Source organism: Adelges cooleyi, unplaced genomic scaffold, assembly GCF_023614345.1.
Source record: "Adelges cooleyi isolate 19-005CV unplaced genomic scaffold, UGA_ACOO_1.1 ACOO_flye_CR_arks_rails_tigmint_CR_PRNA_376, whole genome shotgun sequence".
Lineage (NCBI taxonomy): Eukaryota > Metazoa > Arthropoda > Insecta > Hemiptera > Adelgidae > Adelges > Adelges cooleyi.
The window spans coordinates 7269271-7296753 of NW_026096053.1; the positions used below are offsets into that span (position 1 = coordinate 7269271).

General features: G+C 29.1%; 1 protein-coding gene across 3 annotated transcripts; it reads right to left on the reverse strand.

Annotated features, from left to right (window-relative positions):
* Positions 1–1354: 1354 nt before the first annotated feature.
* On the reverse strand, positions 1355–26083 carry LOC126840410 (pyruvate carboxylase, mitochondrial). Of its 3 annotated transcripts, none has more exons than XM_050576117.1 (19): positions 25688–26083; positions 15262–15422; positions 15002–15186; positions 14453–14764; positions 14169–14393; positions 13488–13651; positions 13248–13410; positions 12980–13162; positions 12675–12909; positions 9596–9649; positions 7929–8076; positions 6683–6916; positions 6371–6611; positions 6051–6300; positions 4028–4272; positions 3776–3955; positions 3254–3499; positions 3019–3162; positions 1355–2835 (listed from the first exon to the last, which is right to left on the reverse strand). In XM_050576117.1, exons 2-19 carry the CDS (start codon positions 15395–15397, stop codon positions 2584–2586), a joined length of 3597 nt encoding a protein of 1198 aa, XP_050432074.1. In that variant the 5' UTR covers positions 15398–15422; positions 25688–26083; the 3' UTR covers positions 1355–2583. The 3 variants fall into 3 exon arrangements, with proteins under 3 accessions (XP_050432074.1, XP_050432072.1, XP_050432075.1); XM_050576115.1 differs by having other exon boundaries at positions 15262–15427; positions 25688–26082; XM_050576118.1 differs by lacking the exon at positions 9596–9649 and having other exon boundaries at positions 15262–15427; positions 25688–26081.
* Positions 26084–27483: the final 1400 nt, after the last annotated feature.

The following is a 27483-nucleotide window of genomic DNA, read 5'->3' on the forward strand; positions in this document are numbered from 1 at the left end:
TGTTCACTATATCTATCGTCGGCTTCTTGCTAAAATTCATTAACGGCAAAAAGTAGATTGTTCAGAAAATGACTGTAATGTTTTTTAAATATTGAATTTTTGGTCTTAACTCTACAGAATTTTCAGAACTTTTAAGGTTTTTACAATTTTTTGTTTTGTGTAAAACCTGATATATTACTGTATTTAAATATATTGGGGGTTTTCAATAATATGTTACATAACACAGTTTTTTTATATTGTTACATTTTTTATGTTGACCGTTAATGAGTCCTTCTAAATAGAAAAAACAATGATTTCTATTGGTATTAACTGTAATTAGTCATTATTGGCGGAATCTGCGCCGATTATGAAATCTGGCTATTTATTTTGTACTAAAACTTAATAGACTATTACTATAAGACCGTTAATGGATTTTAGATACCATAGATACGGGCCTGTACCAATAAAAAATATGTTATTTTAATTTAGCAAAAAACTCACTAAACCATTAATGAGTTTTTGCTTTATCGATAGAGTATGAAATTATTAAAAAAAAAAAGACATTTAGAGTGGGAAATTCACTATAAACACCTCTTGGCAATCGTAAGAAAATGATGTTTTACACTAGATGGCGCACCAAAAAATGGCCAATTCGCTGTTAATGAGTTTTGGCAAGAAGCCGATAATAAATGATAATAATGATGGCTGTCAATGGAAATTGTATACAACATAGAGGTCTTTACTGTATTAATAATAAGACATTCCACAGAGATCATCAATGGCCAACGACCAACCATTGGTTAACAAATTATTTTGGAAAAATTATATTTAAATATAATTTTTCTTACACTCAAACAATATATTTGTGTTTTAATGAGAAAAAAAACGCATAGACTATAGACTAGAGAGTATAAACAGTTTAATCCACAAAAATAGTTGAATACTTTGACTTGAAAAAAATGGTATTATATTGACCATCATAAGTAACTAATTAACTAAAAACATAATTTTATGTTTATGTTGTTATGTGTTAGTTTGTCTTTATAAATATCTGAAGTATAAATTAACATTTACTGCATAACATTTTATAAAATGGACACCATGGTCGGCCTGTCTCCAATGGGCCATTGAACATTTTATTTTTACGTTTTATATATTTTCCACAAATTTGTAATTATTTTTTCTAAGCAGGTCTCACATATTGGGTTAAACATATGGGCCATGGGGGCCTCGACTGCATTCTCAGCTCTGACTATAAGCCTCTGGTGAACACAGTATTAACACATTAGGTTATGTTTTTTATTATTTGGGCAAACTTATTGTTAAGCGATAAAAACCCAAATTTTAATTTAAAAAAGGAATGGAAAGTATGAACTATCATGTCTTAAAACAGTTCAATTTAATAATATATATATACTATATACTAAACATATTTTTTCAAAAATCATAATTCCAATTCCATATTTTGCTCTCATATAAAATAAAATGAATAAATGAGGTGTTGCATGGCAAAGTCGACAATCTCCAGGGGCAGTGATTTTTAGTAAATTTAAAAATCTGATTTTCTTCTGCACTCTTTTTGCCGCAATTACCTATTATTGAAACGTTTTATCTCTTTGGGAAATATGTGATAAAAATCAGTGTCGGTAATTGAAAATAATTGCTTGGATCATTATTTGATTTATGTGATATGTCATTCAATTTCAATCTGGATTTTCAAAGTCCAAATCGTCCTGATTTCGCCTAGCTAACACAAGGGTGGTACGTTGGCTGATTTTGCTCGGTTTCACCAACTATTGTTAAATACACTCTTAACACAATTTTATTTAATAGTCGATGCAGTCGATTACCAGTCGATGCAGAGTGAAAAATATAATAAGAAAATGTTAAAAACATTTATTTCAAAGAAAGTGGAGATTGCTGACTTTTCCACGCAACGCCTCAAATATTAACTATACTAAGTTACTAAATTTTATTATCTTAAAGACTTCATAACAAAATAACAAAATATTTAAACTAATACATAAAAGATAACTTTAAATATTTGTGTTATTTGGTTTTATAATTACAAACAGCTTACATTTTAATAGAACAAGAAGATGTTAATTTTTTCAACAATTTCACTGTTAATTACTTTAAAAAAAAATTTACAAGTTTATCGGATAATAAATATCAGACATTTTCAGTCCTTATACTAGCCTCTACATGCAGATTATTACTACAAAATATAATGTTTTATTATTATCTCATATAATCTGTCCTAACACCTTTAAATCCTATTTAGTAAAATCTATAGTTTATAATATACAAACAATTATTAATTTATGAAAAAATATAATTTAACAAATCTTAAAATAAAGATAAATTTATAATTAAAATAATTGTTTTATCATTAAACAGTAAACATAATGTTGTAGCAAATTATAATGAAATAACAATAAACATACACATATTACACACATATATATAGTATAATATAGTTGGTTTGTTCAATAATTGGCTATGTCCCCGCGAAATTTGTTTTGATTTAAACACAAACTTTGACTAGTGGATGAACCTTAAAATTATTTTTGGGTATTTATAGAGGGGAGGGGTTCAAACATCTTATGGTTCAATAATCAACAACAAGTCATCTCCTTCCAGTTTCATTCCAACGTTTATATCAACTTGCTTAACTGTGCCAGCAATAGGTGATTGCACAACCATTTCCATTTTCATAGCTGATAAAACTACTAATGGAGCACCTTTCTCAACTTTGTCTCCAACTTTAACTCGGACATCCATAACTGAGCCAGGCATAGGGGCACCAACTTCTCCTTTGTTAGACTTGGATGCCTTAGGATGAATATGCATTTCCTAAAATAGTATTAAAATGATAATAAAATTGCTTTGTGACAAACTACACTTTTATAACAGAAAAACAAGGATAAGGTTATTTTTACAATAACCTTAATAATTTTTATAACAGTATATTTTATACAGTTACCTAAGCAAAGCTATATAATAATTAGACAATATGTATAATAATAGGTGCATTACCTTAGATGCTTCTTTATCTCTAATAAACACAGATCGTAGTTGACCATTCATTTCAAAGAATACTTCAATTTCTCCATTATCTGTTAGTTCTTCTGAAATAGCAAGCGTTTTGAATGCTAATGTTTTTCCTTTTTCAATAGTTACCTTTTAAAAAAAAAGTAACATTGATTAAATTTTTTAAACATAATTTGTATTAAAAACATAAATATTGCTGCTATTTTTCAAAAACACTCACTTCAAAGTTTTCACCGACTTTAGGTCCCGTTAAGAATATTCTAGTATCCAGTTTATCAACAGGCCCGAATTCTTCCTTAAATGTCAGATATTCATCAGTGACAGCAGGGTACAGAGCAGAGCTCATAACATCGTGGTCGCTAACATCTGGGAACTTTTCTTTTAGGTCGTTTTTAACTTTATCAAAATCTAAGGGTGGTAAAGTGCAGCCAGGACGGCCGACGATTCTAGGCATATCTTTCAACACCTTAAAAACAAATAAAATATATATAATAATAAAACTAAATCATTACCTAAATTGTTTAAATAGCACACCAGTTAAATGAGTAGTTCCAGTTAAAAATTTGTTACTTAATGATTTTACATTTTCTTTGAAAGAGTAAAGGCGTGTAAAGTGAACATTGAATAAATTCCACTCAAAAAATACATATTTCATTTAACTGTGCTACTGTTTTCGTATAGATGAATAATAGATAAATTGTAGAAATTGTAACTGATCAACTTATAACACTTTATAACAAACCTTTGATCTCAGTGGTTCAGGAAAACCTTGATATGGTTCCCCAATGCCACCTTGTAGGAATTCGATGACTGATTTAGGGAAACTTAATTCTTCGGCTTTAGCTAATACATCTTCAGCAGTTAGTTTATTTTGTACCATAAATTGAGCAAAATCACCAACAACTTTTGAAGATGGAGTTACCTGATATATTTGATACAATATTTGGTTAGGGTAACTATTATTATATAAATATAGGTGCATATTCCAACTCACTTTAATAATATCTCCTAATAATAAATTAGCTTCCCTGTATGCTTTCTTCACGTCTTCAAAGAAGTCACCAAGTCCAAGAGAGTAAGCTTGGAATTGAAGATTAGTATATTGTCCTCCAGGTATTTCGTTCAAGTATACATCAGCATTTCCAGACTTCATCGTAGTTGTGCATTCAAAAGGTGCATACAGAGTTCTTGTTTGCTCCCAATATGCGCTATATGAAGAAACATCCTTCAAGTCCAGTCCTAGATTAAAAATGTTTACATTCACTGATTAATATAAAACTACCATAGTATGCACATGACACAAGCAACATCATTATCATCATAAGATTAACAGTCCTTTAACACTGCCATCATGAGATGATGGTTTCTAGAAAAATTTGCTTTCTGAGATGGGTCGTCAGTCCGTCCCCGGAGAGGAGGATGACGCTTCGTTTCACCAGACGATTTCTATCCCAGCAAATGGAGTTCCCGAGACAGTTTCTGTTTATTATATCGTATGGCGTCTTGACCGGGAGAGGCTTTATTCGGGCCTAGGTAGGGACTCCTACTGGAAATCAATGGACATCTGTACGACTGTACCTGTATTAGGGTGATTAAAAAAAAAAAAAATTTTTTTTTTTTCTTGGAACCAGGCTTAAAAGTTTCTTTTTGGTGTAAAAAGACACCAGTTAAAATATAGCCCTTAATATTAATATTAAGATTGTCCGCATTGCACTTTTCTATTTCCCATAAGAATAACATGGGAAAAGTTGTTTTTACACATTCTGATTTTTATTGCTGGCCTATTGAGGGTTATATAAATAATATCTTCACTTATTTTTGTAGAAAATTGAACGCTCTACAAAAAAGGTCTCTTATGATTTTTCATGAAACTCAATAGTTCAAAAGTTTTTCGAGGTCAAAGTTCAATTCATTTTTAATTCATTCGTTTTTCTGAATAACTTGGTAGAAATATTATGTACCTTTTAAAAAATGTACCCAAAATATTGTAAAAAATGTAAATAAAACTTCCGAGGACTGTTAACCAATATTTTTCGTTGTATTAAAGATAAACGGACAACTTAAAATAATTTATTAATGACAGTTAACTCTAAATTCAAATAAAAATTTAGCCATACCTGAGGGCAAAAGATGATTGTTATGTTTTTTTTAAACTCTGAGAGCTTAGAAATAAACTTTCAGATTGTTTTGAGACTTTTAAATTCATAAACTTTCGAGAATTATGAAGAAAACTGCTCAATTGAGAATGAATTGAACTTTGACCTCGAATAACTTTTGAACTATTAAGTTTCATGAAAAATCATAAGAGACCTTTTTTGTAGAGCGTTCAATTTTCTACAAAAATAAGTGAAGATATTATTTATATAACCCTCAATGGGTCATCAATAAAAATCAGAATGTGTAAAAACAACTTTTCCCATGTTATTCTTATGGGAAATAGAAAAGTGCAATGCGGACAATCTTAATATTAATATTAAGGGCTCAAATTTTAACTGGTGTCTTTTTACACCAAAAAGAAACTTTTAAGCCTGGTTCCAAGAAAAAAAAATTTTGTTTTTTTTTTAATCACCCTAACCTGTATACTTGGAGAGTCTCTACATCCTCAATTTAGACTACCAATCTCTTGGAGTCTTGGTGCTATTAGGGATTATAAGTAATCTCAGTGGCGGAACTTTAAAGTCTATTTTACCAAAAAATGTCCAGAGAACCGTAGCCGAAGAAAAAGTGTAAAGAGTAAAAAGTTCAGTAAAAATCAAATTGTAAGCGATTTTTATAGTTTTTAAACGTGTCAAGTTCGACATAATAATATATAGTTCATATACATATAGTTTTAACCCTTAACTTGGCATGAGTTAATTTTTATAACAATTAAAATAGTAGTATTTTTAAGGTTGGCCATGGAAAGTTATACATAAAATGTATTTATCTTTAAAGATTTAATGCCAAATTATGAATAATTCCATTAGGCGTTGACAAGTTAAAAATAATGAATAACTAATTATATTTTGAGTAATTACCTGTGTCCAATTCAGTGCCTTGCAGAGAAGCTATAATAGCTCCCATACTCGGTTGTGAGGTCATGCCGGACATTGAGTCGACAGCCACATCCACAACGTCTGCGCCAGCATAAGCCGCAGCCAACATAGATGCAACTCCGGCACCACTAGTGTCGTGGGTGTGAACGTGGATTGGTAAATCTGGGTATTTGGCGCGAATAGCACTGATTAACAAAGTAGCAGCGCGTGGTTTTAACAGACCAGCCATGTCCTGTTCAATTTAATTTCGATACTTTAATATAATATCAAAAATATCTATTGTCTTGTTGTTTTCTATGTACCTTAATTGATAATACATGTGTACCAGCTTTAACAAGCTCGTCGACGAAATTTAAATAATACTCCAAAGTGTATTTAGTTTTAGAGGGATCGGAAACATCTCCAGAGTATGCAACAGCAGCTTCAACCACACCCCCAGCCTTAGCAGCTGCTTCCATACCAAGGATAATATTAGGCAGATAGTTTAGCGAGTCGAATACCCGAAATACGTCCATACCAGCTTGAACAGCTAGATCACAGAATCTGAAGGATAAACAATAATTTAATTTAAAAAATACGCTCTCTCAGATTGTTACAATATAATGTTTAGTTACTTGAATACTACATTATCAGGGTAGTTAGTGTAACCAACTGCGTTTGCGCCACGTAACAACATCTGGAATGGAATATTAGGAATGTCAGACCTCATATCGGCTAACCTTTGCCACGGGCATTCGTGTAAGAATCTTAATGCGACATCAAATGTGGCACCTCCCCAATTTTCTAATGAGTAGAAATTAGGGAAGGTTTGCGATACCCATGGAGAAATTCGAAGAATATCATGTGACCTATAATATTAAAACTATTAAATAATACCTAAACATTGTATGTAAACAAGCGTTTAATTAAAAAAAAAATTAATAATTTTTGTATAATTAATTTAAGTTTTTAAATATTTTTTACTATGAAATATTATGTCGATCGCTTAATCCCATTGTTACAGAGTAAAGCTAAACAAATTAAGTACGTTTACACTATTTACACGCCTTGCGGTTACTACCATTTGGATATCTTGACTGGTTCGCCAACGTTTCGAAACACTTGCATGTTCCATCTTCAGGGCTCTGGTTCGATGTTGTTTGCGGGAGAACGCGGTACGAACAACATCGAACCAGAGCTCTGAAGATGGAATATGCAAGTGTTTCAAAACGTTGGCGAACCAGTCAAGATATCCAAATGGGAGTAACCGCAAGGCGTGTAAACAGAGTAAATATAATACCCCATTTAAGTTTTGATAATTTATTAAGTACGTTGAAAAATACCGACGTAATCGATATCATTAATTTTGATTAGGTAGTGTCTTTAGAGACATACCGTTTATTTAGCTGTATTTAGCACCAATAAAATTTAATTTTCACAGGTTCTTAATCCTTAAACCTTTTGGGCTTTGTTGCCTTTATAGAAAAATATATACTTGAGTGTTTTCATAATTTTATAGTGAGTTGCAAATGGTTTAAATTATTGCATGATGTATAAAAACATTAGAAATGCAAAAAACCAGATCGAAAACCTTAACCGAATACTGCAAAAATCAAACGGTTTTATGCTACCGGAACAAATGTATAAAGTATTTTGTTTTTATTTTATTTTAAAGTATATTAAATATTAAACAATTGTATTTTATTAAACGAGCTAACGGAGTATAGGGGCTGGGCGCAAATAGCTAACTATTTTTGTAGGTTGTAAAGTCCTATGTACAGTCAATTAAAAAAGAAATCCCTCAAGCCTCCCGAAATTTCATCAACCGATCTTAACATTATTTTATGTTATATATATAGAGAGAGAGTTAAAGTAACTCACCTGACTCTAGTTGCCAGTAGAGACTGATGGGCATCCCTCATTGTTGTGTCCATCAGTAAAAGTCCCTTATGGTCGCGAACAGCCTTAGCAAAACCTTTTGGTCCATCTTTGTTAAGGATTTGTTTAAATCCTTGAGGTGGAGTTAAATCTAATTTTAAAAAAACACGATTCCTTAATCTATTAGTCCTTTTAATATTTTTTTTTAGAAGATAATATATAATAATATTATTAAGTAAAGTGAGCGTCATAAAAAAAATTGTTATCTCAGGTCATATTATATAATATCGATGACATGCTGAGATACTTAAGCACAAAAATAGCTTTTACTATGAAAAACTTTTACTAGTAGGTACTGGTTCTTAAAAATAGAAAATTAAACGTGTTTAGACCTAAAATATATTTTATTATTTCCTTATAAATTAAAAGTAGAATTATATATTTGTTTTTTGTTTTTCAATAAATTTAAAATTATTTAATAGCTCTATTTATTAAATAACAAACACAAAATTACATTAGGAAATAATAAAACCTGTTGTTATAACTTATTAGGTGGATATTAGGTACATTAAATGAATATTTAGGTCAAAAGTCTAATCACAAATGATACAACTAAGTAATTCGTACAGGACAAATTTATAATATTATAAATCATCGGTTATACGTTATAGATATAAAATCATATCTATTATTTCGAATAACATTTAGCAATTAAGCAATTAGTAATTAATAATTTATCTAAAAAACTTTTAAAAATATAAAATGGTGATAAAAAAGGGTCCGTTACTTTTTATAAAAATAAAATTGTTTTTAAGAGTTCTTAGTTTGGTTTTACTTATAAACAAACTCGTTAATATCAAGTCTTTATAGTACTTTAATAGAACACATTAAAATATTTTTTTATATAATACAATAATGAAATTGTATTAATATCATTCGTACCGTTTTAGTTTTCATCATTAGTTAGAGATGTACGAAAATAAAACATTCTCTAAACAGTAAACTAAAGGTTAAACATAATAAAAGGCGTCAAATAAAAATGTTTCTTTAAAATAATTGTTTTGTACATATTATTAAACTAGTCTACCTATTTATAATACGTATTTGTTTTAATACAAATTATGCAATACAATTGTTAACAAAGTTCAAAGTATAGAGCATTATATACACATGCATACAAAATAGGTTAGGTTATAACAATAACTACAATCACTCGTATATGCCTTAAAAAATCAAATCTATAAAAGTTAAACAAAATATTGTGTGGATTCATAGTTGTTAGTGTTTATTAAGGTAATTATTTGTTATTAATGTAATCCATTAACACTGAATGGAAGTATAAAATAGTTGTGTCATATATTAAGAGTTAAAATAAATATAAAAGCACATAACTATATAATTTTTAATTATTAAAATATAATATTAATAATATAACAGCAATGAAAATATGCAAAATTATAAAACAGAGTACATTTTTCAAAAAAAAATTACTTTTTAAAACGTTTGACTAAGTAAAATTAAATAAGAAACCTAGCAAATTTGGATTGTGGAAAATATACTTAAAAAAACAATTTTAATAATCCTTTAATTTGTTAATATACCCAAGACATTGCAAAATTATTGTTGTTAGTGAAAATTGGTTATTTATTTTAATTATATACATGATTTACCTGAGTTGTTTTGACTATCTGGTTCGTTTTTGCCTAATATACGTGCAAGGTAATCTAGACAAGCATAATGATTTGTAAAAATGAATACATTGGGTGCAAAAATAAGTAAAAACGTGTTACAGATTAAAGTATAGACACACACATTTAAAAATTTTGAAATGTTGGTAAATTATGTCAATGAAAATTCTCAAAATGCTTAAGAATATTTTTTATTATAATTTTTAGCGAATTTATAGGTTAAATATCATAATGCAGAAACAATTATAACAAACGACATACAGAAATATTTTAATGAGTATTATTTAAAACAATTTTTAGTTGTTTGTCATATTTTGAACAAAATTATTGGCGGACGAATACAATGATTTTACCATACGTAATAGAACACTTATTACTTATCCGTTTATTTATAATAGTTTTGTTTCATAAATCATTTGTAAGTTTTAATTTATTTACAATTAAGCAAAGTTTGTGTTTTACAAAAACTTTGCTTTTTACTTTTTAAATCGGGTGTCTTGCGGTAAGTATAGGGAAAACATAACTTTATAAATTGTACTATTAAAAACTTCATCGGATGTGAATTAAACAACTGTACCTTGGGTCTTTAAAAAGACCAATGTAAAAATTAGTGATTGAAAGTGTAAATTAATCATCCAGCTTAACAATTTTGGGTAAAAAATGGTTCTTCTACGACAAAATTTTAAAAAGTTGTGGAGTTTTGTAAACAATTTTAGACAGAGCCTTATGAAAAAAAATGTACTGCTTATTTGCTAAGAATAAGATTTGGACATAGGATAAGTAGTCTGGTGTGTACGTCACAATAGAATTTTCCATCGGGTAAATAAATCATAAACGATTTAAAACCAGTAAGTTAAAATTTGTAAAGCATTGCAAATGGAATCTTCTTTAGACTCAAAAACATTCTCTCACATTTCTCAGAGCTATATTTTATAATAAGTATTGGGTTAGAAAAACTATGAATTATACCAAAATATTGAAATGTATTTAATGTAATTATTAAAAATGTTAGAAAAACTACCTACCATTAAAAATGCAGTTTTACTAACTATTCTTTATCTATAAAAAATGAAATTAAAGGCTGCGAGGAAAAAACATCAATGTCAATTTTTTTTGAAAATGAGATATTAGTTCCATCTTTTTGCTTGTTTCCAAAGGAATCGAACTACGAATCGGTTTTGGATAGAAAGATCATTGCCTGCTCAAAAATAAAGGGAGAAGAAAACGTGTGACGGGAAAGACTCATCAAGGTCCACGCGGCGGCGAAAAAAAACGGTCTACCTCAACACTCCCGGGCTCGAGATGGAAGCGAACCGCGAATGATGCACACCAAGTTGGTTTACTATGGTCCCTACAAGTCGTCTGTTATCACACCTACTTCAAAGCAGGTAAAAAATAAGAAAAAAATAAAGATACGACTCTCCGCCTTTCTTACCAAGGCCCCTTTCACTAAAAAAAGCAAAGCTTGATGACCTATTACACTTGAAGCAATTTTTGACAAAGCCTGAAGCTCAAGCATTCTACGATACACTTGCTTGTGATGACACAAACAGCACTGAAGAAGAGGTGGAGTACTTGAATGACCCTCCGGTTGACACTTTGGAGGAACTGTGACGGGAAAGAATGACTTTTCAGAGATTTTATTTTTCATTTTTTGTAGAAGTAAAATGTATTTTTTTTCCTTTCACTCAAATATATGTAGTTTACCGACAACATATGTTTTTCTCTCGTTCAAACCCTTGCTGCAATGTCATTTTGAAGGTTGTTAAACTTTAAAAACGGAATTACCAACAATTTAATAAAACTGACATTGATGTTTTTTCCCCTCAGCCCTTCAAATGATGCCTGATGGTTTGTATAAAGAATATGTAACAATGAGCTAAATAATACATGAAATTAATTTATTACAGGAATTTGCCTGTACAATATAACCTGATAAAATAGACGTATGATGAAGAAAATAAATCAAATTAAATAAATGTACGGTAGAATACCTGGTAAGTTATAATACATATTTTTACTACTATCAATTATAGTTGAAATCGTACTTTTTTAAAGTTTAAATACTCACATTTCTTTCTGATAAACTTTAAAAAAACAGCTAGCATTTGTTTGAAACTATACTCACTATAGCAGAAAATCAATGGAATAAAAATTGCTTTAATACAACGTTAATGGTTTTATTCTGAATCGAAAGCTTTAACTATAAGAACTTTAATTACTAACGTATTAACATTTTGATAAAACATAAGTATAATATACACACGCTAGCCGCTATTTACATAAATGCCGAGACTACAGCCGTTTTATGTTTCTAGATACAGACGGAACGTTTTTTTTTTTTAAACTGATTTAACGGTTTCCTAACAAAAATAAAATAAAAACTTCAACATTTGGTTAATTTTACTAATCACAATTTTTTACATTATTAGCTATTTGAAATGATCAGTATTTCCGCCATAGGCCTTATAATAATGCAATATTTTTAATAATGATACATTTTAATATTTATTGAACACAAATATTTGCACATATTTGCTTAAAAAAAATGTTTGCTCTTATTATATTATACATAGTTTTTGCATGCTGTAATTCATATTATTGACCGCTAGACCCGGACCGAGAGGGTTTTAGCCCACTCGTTTAGGTCAGTATACGTCCAGACCAATAATGTGTATCTTAGAAATGCTACAAAATGGTCGAAATACGGATTCTTTAATTTCAATTACCTCCACAAGTTATCTAAATTTGTTTTATGAAATATTGAAAATCTAAACTTTTTTTTTTATCTTAAAAATTTGTTCTAAAACTTTTAGGTATGATACTTAAAAATCCGTGCTTCGTCTAACTCTGCAGAGCAATATAGGTAGAGAGCCTATGTATTAACTGTTGGCGGATTTAGGAATGGAAAGTTCCCAACCAACTACGACTCAATGTGCTAGCATAATACCACAGTGGTCAAGTCCGGCACTGTTGGTCATATTTTATACATATAAATCTAGAGGTTGCTATTTAAAACATTTATACATTTTAAGTAATTGCATGATAAAAACAAAGTTACCTGCTGGAAATTCAGGGACTTGAGGTGAAACATTTGCAGGCTTCAAGTTAGTTGCTAATGGAGTCTGAGGGCCATTGACTAAAACATGGCCCAAATAGTTCAGTAATTTTTGAGCTCTATTTTGAGATGGTTCTAAGGTGAACAGTTGTGGATTTTCATCGATAAAATAAGTATCGACAGATCCATTTACAAATTTTTCATTGGTTAACACGTTCAGGAGGAATGGAATATTGGTCTAAAATATTAAATGTGTTAATGAAATTATAATTTCGTAATAAGTAATAACTTAAGTATCTAATACTCACTTTCACTCCGCGAACTCGGAACTCACGCAGAGCTCGGTTCATCTTAGCACACGATGCTTGCAAATCGGCAGCATGTGCAATGACTTTAACTAATAACGAGTCGTAGTAAGGACTAATTATAGCTCCAGCGAATGCTGAGGCGCCATCCAATCTGATACCCATACCCTCACCACTTCTAAAAACCTAACATTTCATTATTTATAAATTTTAAGTGTTCAAATAAATAATTTCATTATTTATAAAAACTATATAATTTTCTTGTACTCACTTCGATACGACCGGTGTCGGGTTGAAAGTTTTTAGCAGGATCTTCGGTGGTAACACGGCACTGAATAGCAAAGCCTTGTGGTTTAATTTTGTCTTGAGTTAAACCTAACTCGGGAAGTGTAACACCTTCAGCAATTCGAATCTGAGATTGAACTAAATCGATACTAAGGGAAAAAATTTAACTCTTTTTTTTTTTTTTTATCGATCATATAAGGCAGTCAACAGTTATAAATAAATTTACCCAGTTATTTCTTCAGTAACAGTGTGCTCTACTTGTAATCTCGCATTTACCTCAATAAAATAGAAGTTACCCTTAGAATCAACTAAAAATTCGACAGTACCTGCGTTTGAGTACCCCACGTGCTTAGCTAACTTAACAGCACGCTCAGTCATCGCATCTCGAACCTGTGAAATTATTCAAGTTAGTTAGAATAATCAATTTAAAAATATATCGATTATTAATAAGTATATCAAATCAAAATGATGATACTAAAGTATTTAAAGCTCAGCTAAAATGTATTTGTTTACAAGGAAATAGGCCCAATACGTAGAATACCACAACGCTAGCGCCAGATTTCAAACAATCAAAAAGCCAAAAGGACATCCAATTGGAATATTTCGGGGACAACCCTCAACCTTTCCTTTTCTACTTATACCACCGTAGTTAACAGTTGACGCAACTGTGCTCCACGTCAAAGCTATGTTAGAAAATGCAATAGTTTATATTATTATACTTTATTAATAATAGATTATTTTTTGCAAGAGTTACTTTATCTTTGAATTCGAATGAATCGATTATAAATATTTAAAAAAAAAAAGACTACAAAAATTCTAAATTGAACATAAAAAATATTATCAATCCATTAATTCTCATTTTACCCGTACAAAAAAACCTAAAAATTGTGTATGTTATTGACTTTACCTTTGGATCTAAGTGTGGAGCTGGAGCAAGCTCGACAACTTTTTGATGGCGACGTTGTACCGAACAATCTCTTTCATATAAATGAACTATGTTCCCGGCCTTGTCACCCAAAAGTTGAACTTCAATATGTCGTGGTCTTTCAACAAACTTCTCGATAAACATAGCACCGTCTCCGAAAGCTGCTTTGGCTTCCGAACTAGCACGTTCGAAGTTTTCTTTGACATCCTAAACCACATATCTCAAATTTTAAGAACTGTAAAACACAAACAAAACTTCAAACTTACTTCCATTTTTCTAACGACTCTCATTCCTCGTCCACCACCACCGTAAGCTGCTTTAAAAATAACCGGCAGATCGTGTTTCAAGCAAAACTCGATAGCTTCATCTGATGTTCTGATGGGGCCAGGAGTTCCAGCTACAATAGGCACACCAGCGTCAATAGCCGCTTGTCTAGCTGCCACTTTGTCACCCATTTGTTGTACTACATAGGGCGATGGTCCTATAAATCTGATTCCTGCGTCAATAACAGCTTGGGCAAAGTCTGATCGTTCTGACAAAAACCCATAACCAGGATGAATAGCATCCACGTCATTTTCCTAATCAACAAACACTATGGATTTAATACAGTTAACAATATTGTAGACGATTTTATTTATAGTAACCAGAGACATACAAGTTTGATTATAGGCAGAAATTTAATAATGCAGATTCTTCGTAAAAATGCGTACAAACAAAATAAATATTTAACTTTTTAGCTAATAAACAAAAAATGGTTGAAAATTGTTGCCTAAATTATGACTGCAACTAATGATTTTACTGAAATATTATTTTACCTTTGCTACTCTTATTATTTCTGGTATATCAAGATATGCATCAACTGGAGCTTTGCCTTTTCCAACTAAGTATGATTCATCAGCCTTCAGCCTGTGCATATGCATTTTGTCTTGTTCTGAATAAATGGCCACAGACTTGATACCTAACTCATTACATGCTCGGAACACACGTATTGCAATTTCACCTATTAAAATATGTTGTATAAACAAATATTATTAAAAAAGTGTTTTTTTAAATGTATGAAATGTTAATAAATTACCTCTGTTAGCAACCATTACACTCCTGATTGGCTTATACTCTACTTGAGAAGAATATCTTGCTCGGGATAAGGAGAGCGATATAAACTGGGTCTTGACATGGTTCCTGATGGAACCACTGACATTTGGGATAATCATCGTAACAATACGATTATTTTATAATCTATTCTAGAACAAAAACAAAAACGCATACGTAAGTTATATGTAGTCATACATTTTTTTAGCTTTGTTGCAATAGCAAGAATCTTCGCGAAAAACAGTCGGATTTAGTCGATTTTTTTATAGATCATTAATAAGGCATACCACTATTCACCCAAATCTCAACAATCTCATTAATCCCCTATTAATGTTGGAAGTTTTTTGTATTTTTTATTTTTAGGCGCAATTTTAAGATTTAAGAACTGAAAATTAGTCTGAACATATACCTATAACATGTGTAAAAAAAAAACAAATTATAATGTTTTTTATAATAAAAAACCATAAAAGTGACTTAAATGCTATAAACGTGAATTTTAAAGACTATTAAGGATTTAAAAACTTGGAATTCAGTATATGACCTGTTTTATAATCACAAAACAAGTATACTAAATAAAAAAAAAACTCAATTCGTACCAAGCACAGACCAAACCAGCACAGAAGAAATTAGCAAAGTTGTTTCATAGCAATTTTTAAATCTAAATGTGATTTTATCACAATCATACGCTTGCGAATCTGGAAATTCTATATAATAGTAGTTCTAGTAGTTGTAGTAGTAGATAGGAACACACGCAGAGTTGAACTCATAGGCATTCCAGGTCCATTAAATAAAACATAGGGGAGATCTAATGCACTGACCCGACTATATTCACTAAGTCTATTTTTTATGAATAGGCACTTTGGGAGCTAATACAAGTTAACCACTTATATTGGTCCTAGGGGCCTAAAGTGCAATATTTTATCGCAATCCAGTAGAAAATAACTTGATGGGTTAGTGTAACTCTTACAAAGTCTGCTGCAGACACAGTCAAACATAAATTACGTTATATTATAAATAAAAATCGATACATTCGAAGAGCATTTTGTTTGTACTTTGTACCAATTAATTTTGAAGGAGAAGGGGTGAACTTTTTACATTTTTGGTACAAAAGAGGGAGGTATTCCGGGTACGATTTCTGATCTAAAAAATTGCTACATGTAAAAATGGTTTAGAGATTTAGAAGATACTGTGCGTTTAGACACAAAAAATATAAAAACACATTATAGTAAAAATGATACTTTCTTAACTCCGCCTTGAAGCTAATAAAGATTCATTCTGAAGGAAACTGGGTAAACATTTTAATACACAACAATTGGGTCATTCTAATTTTGACAAAAAAATATTTACCAGTAAACTAATTTTTAATTTAAGACACAATATACAAAGACTTAGTTAAATGTATAAATAAAAAAGGACCTTTCACTCCATTTTAGGGTTTTTTGTGAAATACAGAACCCTTAGCAGTTGTCAACAATATAGCTATTATTATTATCATTCTGTTTGTTGTAAGTTAAAATATAAATATAAGTTAATACAAAATATCGTTATTTATTAACATGATAAAAATTGGTAAAAGTACAATACGTCCTACGTCATGCAGCCATGACTTTTCTTTAAAAACCTCGGCTGGTTTTTAATATCTTTAACTATAATAAAATATTTGTTTTTAGATTTATTATTTGAATTTGAGAATATTATTGCATTAGAAGTCTTATATGGGTATATTTAAGGAAGTGCGCAAATAAAAAACATATTAATTGTTGTTTTCATATTAAATTGAAATCATGCAAACAATTTAGCAATTAAATGAAACGGGAAGCCATAAAATATTATCATACAATTAAATATCACTGATATATTTAGTAATTGTATTTTCTGTAAACAAATAGTTTCTTATGTATAATTGAAAATAAACAAAAAACAATCAAGTCTTACCAAATTAAATTGAATACTTTTATGAGTGTACTAACTATACCTAGCAGTAGTTTACGAGTATAAGAGCAATAGTTTTTTAAAAAAAAAAACCATTATTTATTTCTATTAAATTAAAATAAAGTCATATTTTGACTAACCCTTTCATCCCTCCTATAACTTGTTTTTAAATTCCTAATTCTTTATTATACGCGTTTATCAAGCCTTCTATACGAAAAAATAAATACATTCAAATATTAATGATAACCTATGCTTATTACTTAATAAAATTTCACTAGGTTTTTTTTTACTTAACATGTGTATTCTGGATTTGTTTTTAATACCTAAAACTTAAAAGATGAACAAACATGTATGTTGATTTTGTTACAGTAAATGTTTTTACTTATTATAAATATTGTTTATCATTAAAATGTGATATTTAAATTTTTTATGAGTAAATAATTTAGGTTTTAGCCATGAAACATAATAATTTGTACATTAATACATGTTTATACTTAAATTATAAGTGAAACTGGTAATATTCTTCTAATTCAACAATAAATGAAACCGGTAGATGCAAGTAGTGAGTAGTAGAGAAATATTTTAAACTATCAAGGAATGATTTCAATAATATAAAGATTGAACAAATTTCTTATTGTTATTATTCTTCTTCGACCTTAAACGTCATAAAGGGCATTCTACGGAGGATTATTAAATGACCTTTAAACGATGTTTACCCGTTATTTTAATCGATTCCGTTGAATATTATGATATAATAACAATTCCATAGGTACTTTCATTTTTATTAAAGTGATAGTCTGTACATTACTTGGAAATAATCTATGAATAGATGCATATTATAATAATATGCAAGTATATTTATTATTTTCACTAGATTATAAAACAACGTAAACCATTTTAGGTAAAATGAAAAAAAATACAACTCTAGGTAAAATGTTACTCAAATATGTTTGATGTGTGATTAAAAATAAATTAAAATTTAACATCATTAAAATATGTATGCAATACCTTTAGTATTAAATAAAATTATAGTACTATTTTCCTATTGGTTTCATCTTTGAACAATGGAAAAATGTAAAAACGTGAAATCAGAACCAAACCAAAATATAGACTAATTTAAATTATGATAATTATGAAAACTTGAACACAATAAAACGAAATTACCATAAAATTAAAAAAATGCATTATTACTTATTCTACAAACAAAATGTGAGTGAGAAACTATAGCAAATAATTAAGTGTTTTAAATTTCAATACTTAAATTATCAAGACGGTATATTCATATTATTTATATATTTTAATTGACTATAGTGACTGTGAAACAACATATACAACCATTCATAATAATAAAAAGTTGTTATTATTGTATTAAAAACACATTTTTTGGGGGAAACTACCATTCTGGTAATTAGTAATGCTTGTAATTAAAATTAATTTCTTGAGTTTCCGAAAAAAATTGTTTGGTTTGTTAACAAATTAATTTAAAAAAAAAAATTAGATTTAGTAAGAAATATATCTTATACTTATATGAATAAACATATTTAGTTAAAGTAAGACAATAGTAAACTACTTTTCTAAAATCATGACTAACTGGTTAAATAGTATACAGTATACCTTCGAGGTAATATATATATATATATATATATATATATATATATAAACTTATTATTGTAACCTTCAACCGTAATTGAACTTTTACAAGGACATTAAGTAAATACTTAATGTCAGAATCAAAAGAACTATATTAATATCTTTAATAGTCGAGTATCGCTATAAAATTGCTATAAATTAAACATAATAATATTAAAATAGATACGTTCAAACTAAAATTTAAAAAAGAATCATTAAGTAAATATATAAAAATTAATCTAAAAATAACGTTTTTATGCGCCTTCAAAAGTATAAAATAACCCTCCGGGGGTCTTGATAACCAAATAGGACAGGTGAACTAGAAAAACGCAAGGCGCATTTTTCTACTTAGATATTAAAACCTAAGCTTTCATGCTAATGCATTAAGTTGTCTCCCATAATGCTGTCTCTCTAACCGAACGGATCAGAAAGTGATAGTATGACTTTTTTTTGGGAATGAAATTTAATGGATTTCCGTGCCACTTGCCTTAAATTTCATTGCAAATTGAAAAGACTTTATTGCTATTCTCTCCAAAGTTTGTTTTATGTAGGTTGCTTCAATTTTTTTGTTAACTACCTACTTGTTTAACATTTAAAGTAATGTGGTGCTCAATTTTACATGACATGTCATTAAGTATTATTTTGTTTAGAAGAAAAAAGATGATTGTGCATGAATTATGAGTTAAGGTAGTTATTAATGAGAAGAGAATGTTATTATATACTCAGACGTGTGAAGTAGTAAAAATGCGCCCCACGTTTTTCTAGTTCATCTGTCCTATTTGGTTATCAAGACCCCTGGAGGGTTATTTTTTACTTTTGAAGACGCATAAAAACGTTATTTTTAGATTAATTTTTTAATCTACTTTAGTTATTTTGTTCTTTTTCGTTTTCGTATGTACGTATCTATACATTTAAATGTACAATGTTATTGCTGCATGGTCAGAAGGATTATCATAAGAATTAGTAATCAATTTAAAAGCTTATAATTTTAGATTTATTACTGTATAAATTATCATAAAAGTTGTAAGAAAATGCAAAAAAGTATAATGATGGTTTGAACCTGGTACTGCTCTTATCCGAGCACCGTTCACGCTCAAACGCACCGCGCATAATTTTTGCTGGCGGGTAAGAAATAAGTCTTTTTGAATTACATAATTCCACCCGGAACGACGGACAAGAAATTGACCTCATTTTAACCCCCTTAGGGGTAGAATTTTCAACCTCTCGTGGATAAATAATGCATTGTCATCGAATTGTGAGCTACCCTGAAAGTTTCAGCCGGATAGCTAATCGGGAAGTGCTCGAAATTTGAGTTGCAAGATTCCACCCGGAACGACAAACGAGATTGTGAGTTTATAAAAACGTTATAATAATAATAATAATAATTAAAAAAACAAAAATGATTACCAGTTTATTGTTAATAAGGAACTTGATAGGTAAATACATATGTTACCTTTATAGAAACAAATAAACAACATTCTCTGACAATATTTAAAAAATAATGGCTATTTTAGTTCCAATTTCAGTTATAAGCAGAAAATTAAACATAGTATCATTTTTCTTATTTTTTAACTTTTTATTAGCATACATTATAATATACCTATAATCTAAGCCTTAGATTTATGCTTTTTAGTGGATATTGTCGAAAAACTTAACCAATTAAACATATCATTACAGGGAAAAGATAATTTAATAATTGACTCATTTAATCACATCAATGCATTTCAGAAGAAATTATTGTTATTTGAATCTCAATTAAAAAATAATAACGTTCAACACTTTCCATTGCTAAACGAATTGAAAAATTCAAAACGTGTCGATTACATAAAATATGCAAAAGAAATAAGGAAACTTATATCTGCTTTTGAGAGTCGTTTCACTAATTTAGACAAATACCGAAAAAATATTTGAAATATATTCATCTCCTTTTCATACTGATGTCGAGTCGGCCCCAGAATATCTTCAAATGGAACTCATTGACTTACAATGCAATAATGAATTAAAACACATTTTTGAAACATCAAAATCTAAAATAGATTTTTATAACATTTATATCACAAAAGAAAAATTTCCTAATTTGAGAAATCTGGCACAAAAAGTTGTGAGTGCTTTTTGATCAACTTACACCTGTGAATCATTTTTTTCGAAAATGAAATTCGCCAAAGATAAATCACGCTCAAACCTAACAGATGAAAACCTGCAAAATCAATTACGATGTGCAAATACAAGCATTGAGGTAGATTTGAAAAAGCTTAGTGAACGAGTTAAGAAACAAATATCCCACTAAATTAAAATTATTATATTATTATCTATGTATGTAAATTATGAGTCATAATAAAAACAATAATAATTCAATTCTGTCGGTTTTGTAAAAATCTAAAATATGTAATTTAGTATGCGGCCCGTGAGCCCGTTATAATGTATTTCCAAAGTGGCCCACGAGATCATTCTTGGGTTGGCTACCCCTGATCTTAGATATAAAATATGATATTATAATAAATTTAAACGATTATACGGAACTAAAAACATAAAACAACGAATTTATTAGGTCAGTGTACGCCAAGTAATATCTTTAATTTCAAATAGGATGTATTTTTAATAATTTAAAAATTCATAATTATTTGAAAATATATTTAAAAGTATAAGTAAATTTATATTCATTTTTACGTTGTTATACAACTGAAGAAAAATAAAAATGTATGTATACTATATGACTGATTGTCTATACATATATTAGTGCTAACAAACTTCATTATCAATGATATAAATTTGGTTTTTTTTATTATAAATAATTTGTGAAGGCCTGCAAATATATATAAGTAATTAAGTATGTTTGAATAATTATGTAAGACGGTATTAAACGTATTTATAAAGTAAAATCTGGTTTTTTAATTTTTTAATTAAAATTTAAGACAATTATAAACTTAGTAGGTGTACTAAAAAATGAAAGATTTAAGTATTATTATGATCTATAATACTCTCTACAAAAAAACTTTTAAAAGCTAAATACATTTAGCATTTATTACTAAAAGTACATATTTATAATATCTCTCTCTCTCTTACGTTTAACGTCTGTTATTCCCGCCGATCGGGGCTTAGACGGTTTAGATTTGGCATTTTTGGGCTTATAGCTGGCAGCCGACCTAACGCTACCAAACAAATTGGCCCCAGAGAGAAAGCAGGTGCCCCCCCTCCCAGACAGTTGCCCGCCCGGAGGAACAAACCGCCAGTGGCCGAGATTTGAACCGGCGACCGTGCGTTGATACACTGCCGCCTTATCTCACTTCACCACCCGCCTGCAAGAGTACATATTTATTTATTTATTAATACGGACAAATGTCCAATTCACAATATATTTGTATCTTATGATAATATAATTTCATTAAAAAACTTTGTAATAATCATTAAATTACATTTTTTCATTAGGATAGTACGCAATAATATTAAATAAAAAATGAACGCTCAGACATTATTAAAATACAATGCAGTTACAAAAATTATGGTTTTACATGACCCAGATACACGAGTGATTAGGTACTCTATAAAATAAAAAGTAAAAACTCGAACCTGCTATCATTTTAATCCGCTCATGGCTCAACTATTAATACGAAATGTTGTTTTTCAGAAAACCAGTTAAGGACTAGGATTCTGAACGGAAAGCGTAAAATTATTTAGAATAAAGACTAAAACGCGAAGTCACTTTTTGAATTGTCTACCAAACCGATTTCGAAAATTTTTTTTTTTTTTGTTATATAGTTTAACATATTTTCTATGGGGGCTAGAAGGTCGATTTTTTATGTTTGTTTTCAAAAAAACTGCATTTATAAGCATTTATATTTTTTACTTTATTATATATTTTTTCTAATAAATCTAACTAATTTTCTAAATGCTAAATCAAATATCAGCTTTTTAGCCCCCATAGAAAAAATACTAAGCTTCGCATAAGAAAAAAGAAAAATTGAAATCTGTCCAATAGATGCACTAGAAAATGACTTCTATGAAAGTAATTTTTTATCAAACTTTCGCCGTAACTCTGAGAAAAATAACTTAGTATTAAAACTAGAAAAATGTATTATATTTTCATCTTAAAATTAGTCGGCATATTAAAAATGGCTACTAAATCAATTTTTGTAAAATATTGCCTATTCTTTGTCCCTTAAGAAACAGTGCATTCCGTTCCCCTTAAGAGTACGACAAAACTTTAAAGTTTATGAGTGTGATTTGGTAACAATTTAGTAATACTACTTACACTTAATATCTACATACAAATATAGATATAACGAAGATTTAAGGCAATTTAAGTTGTAACTTGTACATAATATCTAAGTAGAGTAAAGTAAAGTATATAAGCAAGGTCGTAGAAACATATGTTACTATAAGAGACAACTGACAAGAAGAAGTGTGCATTTGATAGTGAATTTATGTATGTAAGATAAAGCAAAAAAAACGTTTAAACTATTTATTCTCTTTTAAAATAAATGAAACTAGAGAAATTAAATTTTTTTCTGTCATTTGAAAAATGCTCTATTAAAATTATTTATTACAAGTTAATAGTTAAATAAAAAAAATACTTCATACTAAAAAACATTTGTCTCTGACACACTTATCATATTCGCACCACAAGCAAATTCATTTTGAACATTTTCGAAATTAACGGTTTATTTTAATACTGTCGTTTTTGTATGAATTAACTACAAAAGTTTACTTAGAGTAATAGTAATAGTTATAGTTATAACTGTTACTAGTTCTATATTTGAAAGTTAAAACTGTAATTATAAATAAATATTGTAGAAATAGTATTTTCTATATCAAATGTATAAAATATTGATATCAACGTATAATTTAATTGATAGCTTCTTTATTTATGTGGACAATTTAAAAACAAAAAATTGAACTTTTGACCGCCAAGAGTACAATCTAAAGAAAATTCTACTCATTATGGTATTTAGAGATGCTATATGATAAATGTATAGTAAGATCACAGGGTAAAATTGATTACAGTGTTGTAGAACAGCATTAAAAAATGCAGATAATTTAAATCAAATAAGTTCTATCGATAATTATCACTTCGATTAGAAATAAAATATTTTGTGAAGGTTATCATAGACCAATTCATTTAAACTTGTTCGTTCAAAAAAAATATTAATCCAAACTCACATACCACCCAGCAAAATATACGTTATCGGGGGCGTACGTGTTAAGTACTATATTTTTTAAATAATTATGTCTTATAAGCTATTAAGAATTTCGAAAATCGATTAGAATAAAAAAAAGTAATGTTCAATATGAAACTACAATTCTTTATAATATAATGTATAATTTGAATAACTAATAGACAATTCACAACTGTTATCTTTATAATTATATTATGAGTAATGAGAGCTTTTAAAATGTGTACGCCAAGCAAAAACTACAATTAGTACCGCCTAATGTTTTGTTATTTTTCATAATTTTAAACGTTAAGTAGTTTTTAAAAAAACTACTTAACGTGGTCCTTAAATGTTTTATAATATTTATCAAAATAATAAGTAAATAATATTTTTATTATTGTATTAATTATTACGCGTGCAGCGTGTTTAATTTTTATTTGTAGGTATATTAATTCCTATTTACTACTATTACTGAATAACAAATGAGCGGTAAATAAATAATATATCTTGATAAAAAAACAGTAAATACTATTTCTACGGTTGAATTTATAACAATTCATAAAATTGTTAACTGTATACGCCCAAAAAATGATGTGACTTAGGTAAGAATTACAAGGTAGATAGTATTCGTATAGCTATTTGAATTGTTTCAGAGCTAGATATATATCAACTTTAGATACTCAAATAACAACGTATACGTATATAAAACAAGAATTGCTAGCTGAAAATAATTACTGATCGAAATCCTGTTTTAATTAATACCTAACTTTTCCAGTTATAACTAATAAGAATTTTAATAAACAAGTGGAAGGAGAAATATGGTAAGTTGCGTGTGTATAATGTAGTATACGCCACAACTCTCCATCATCTTTACTTTTTAAATATGTTGTTACAATAAAAAAATCAGTGAACGCGGTTAGAAACCATTGAATGGTTTTTTACAATTTTTATTAATTCTATAAGATTAACTATGGTGGTTAATATTAAAATGATCTAAAGTCGATAGATCTCTGAAACAATTAAAAAATACGGGATAATTTGTAAACATAATTACATTAACTAATATAATACCATATATGAATATCGTTTGTTGAAATTTTATATTAAATTAAAAAAAAAAGAAACGTATATTTCAAACCAGTACAGGCACTTGTTGACCGTGTACACAAACGAAGGGCGTGCGTACGTTTCAAACTAATGAAAATTAAATAACCGCGCTCTTCTGTGACCTATATAACCTCAAAACACGTTCACCTTGCACAACCTTGCAGCTGCTCCACTGCTATCCTGCGTCGTTGAACGTGATAACTACCTACTGTGGTTGTTGCCGTCGATGACAAATTATATCACACGAAAATAAATACAAATTGTTTTACTTAGTTATCACACACGCCCACATATTGCTACTAACCATAAACCAACATTCAACAATATAAAGTGAATGTGTTATCTTGACAAATAATACGTATACTTCTTAATGTTTACCAAGTAAAAACATCCTTACAATTTTTATTTAGCCTAACCAGTAAGCTGCTAAGTGCTAATCCTTGGTAAGCTAAAAAGGTATTGGTTTTTGTTTTGATTTGTTCATTCAATTATTATAATTTTAAGTCTCTTTTGAATTTAAGATTTTTTCAAATTTTAAAGTTAACTAATAAGTTAAAACAAAAAAAAAATGTAATTTATTGTAAATGTACTCACTTAAATTTAATCCAGGTAATTTGGTAACAGCAGTTTTAAATCCGTGCGCATACAAGCCGGTTGGAAGATGACGTTCGACTGCTATTAGAATCCAATGTCTAATGAACCCTGTACGGCACTCGGCGTATTTACATGTATGCTAATGATTATAAAACGATAACGTTTCACGGTTTATTAATTTGTTTCTTTATGTTCATGTTTACTGGTCACTGATAATCGGCAGTAAAAACTACTAAGGGAAATAGCTGTGACATCACACGTACGATAACCCCCACTACCTTCTTTTTTATGAATTGATTTCAGATTAATTAAATAGTGTCATAATATTCTATATTAGACGTCTAGAGGTTTACTACTTGTAAAATATGCCTTTGTGTATTATATATACTATATTACACACAAAACCCCAAGGTGATCACAGTTTTACGCACACAATTAATTGTATACGATATGTTGACTGTTGAGTAATACGTCTCTTGTAACTCGTTATGATATCTTTTACGATTATGATAATATTGTTGTCAAGAAACTTTCGTTTTCACAGTAACGCCATCTATCTATTCGGCGCATAGCTACTGCCCGAAACTTAACGGCTTTAGAACTTTATCTTGCTAACCTTTTTGCCTAAACAGTCCACTGTCCAACTGCGCGCAGGAACTTAATATAATATGTAATAATTATCAGATTATTTTGTAAATAAAATATATTTAAAACTACTTATGAGGATCTGTATCAACCATAAAACAAAATGAAATGTTATTCAATTAAAAAACTATCAACGTTTTATAAAAATAATGTTAAATATCTGCCGCATTGGCTACATTATATTATACAAATAATATTATAGACAATAAATAAACAGTAATAACACAAAAACAAAGTCGGACACATTCAGTCATTTGATTACCTATAGTGTTACCTACCTACAAGGTACCCATACCCATACTTGTTGGCGTAACGTAAACCGAAATAAATGTCTAAGCTTAAAACTCAAGAGTAAAAAATTAAAACATTTTTAGTGTAAAAAAAAGACAAATTTTATATAAAAAAATTTTAAACACGAAATAATTAAGACGCATTATATAGTCAGGATGAGTATATTTTACTCTTAAAATCCTTATGAAATGAGAAAATTATCTTTCTATAGAATTATGGTTAAATACAATTGTTTCCTATAGCCTTAGAGACCCAAGTACCATGATTGTATATAATAAAACAGACGCAATGAAAATATATAATTCGGATAATCTTTATCCAAAAATCCGTATTCAGATATTTGGATATCAGTCTCGATTGCTCTCTCCGAATTGGAAACCATTGTATAAAATGATAATATTTTTTTAAGATAAACTGTCCACAATTTGTATACTTTGTTCTTAAATAAGTTTTCTTATTTTATTACCTAGAGAGTATTCTTTAATCTTTGACCTCAGTTCTAATGTGCGTTGGGTTAGAATAACAACATCAAGTGAACGCTAAAGTTCTAGAAGTGACCTAATCTGAAATCATACAAACGTTAATGTATGTAGAATGAACTACTAAATCTCAGTGACTATTATTACTTATTAAGTTATTATAGATGGGAGCAATACACTTAATACCTGAGTAAAAAAAATATTGACATAAGTACTTTGTTTTCCAGAATTTAATATAAAGTGTTACGATCCAAATGACTTGGATGGGGGCGAAAAATGCAGGTCTTATCTACTAAACGGAGGCTTTAGAGACTTGGTTAGGGGGGCTACATTATAACATGATTTTAAACGACAAATATAAAATGATAGAAAACAAGCATT

What these genes read in the sequence shown, in the direction of transcription:
- LOC126840410 (XM_050576117.1), bottom strand. Translation starts at nt 15,397, where the DNA reads ATGATTATCCCAAATGTCAGTGGTTCCATCAGGAACCATGTCAAGACC. An exon ending in CTACTGGCAACTAGAGTCAG is followed by an intron (nt 6,917 to 7,928) that starts GTGAGTTACTTT and finishes TTAATATTATAG; the next exon opens with GTCACATGATATTCTTCGAA. An exon ending in AAGTCGGTGAAAACTTTGAA is followed by an intron (nt 3,163 to 3,253) that starts GTGAGTGTTTTT and finishes TTTTTTTAAAAG; the next exon opens with GTAACTATTGAAAAAGGAAA.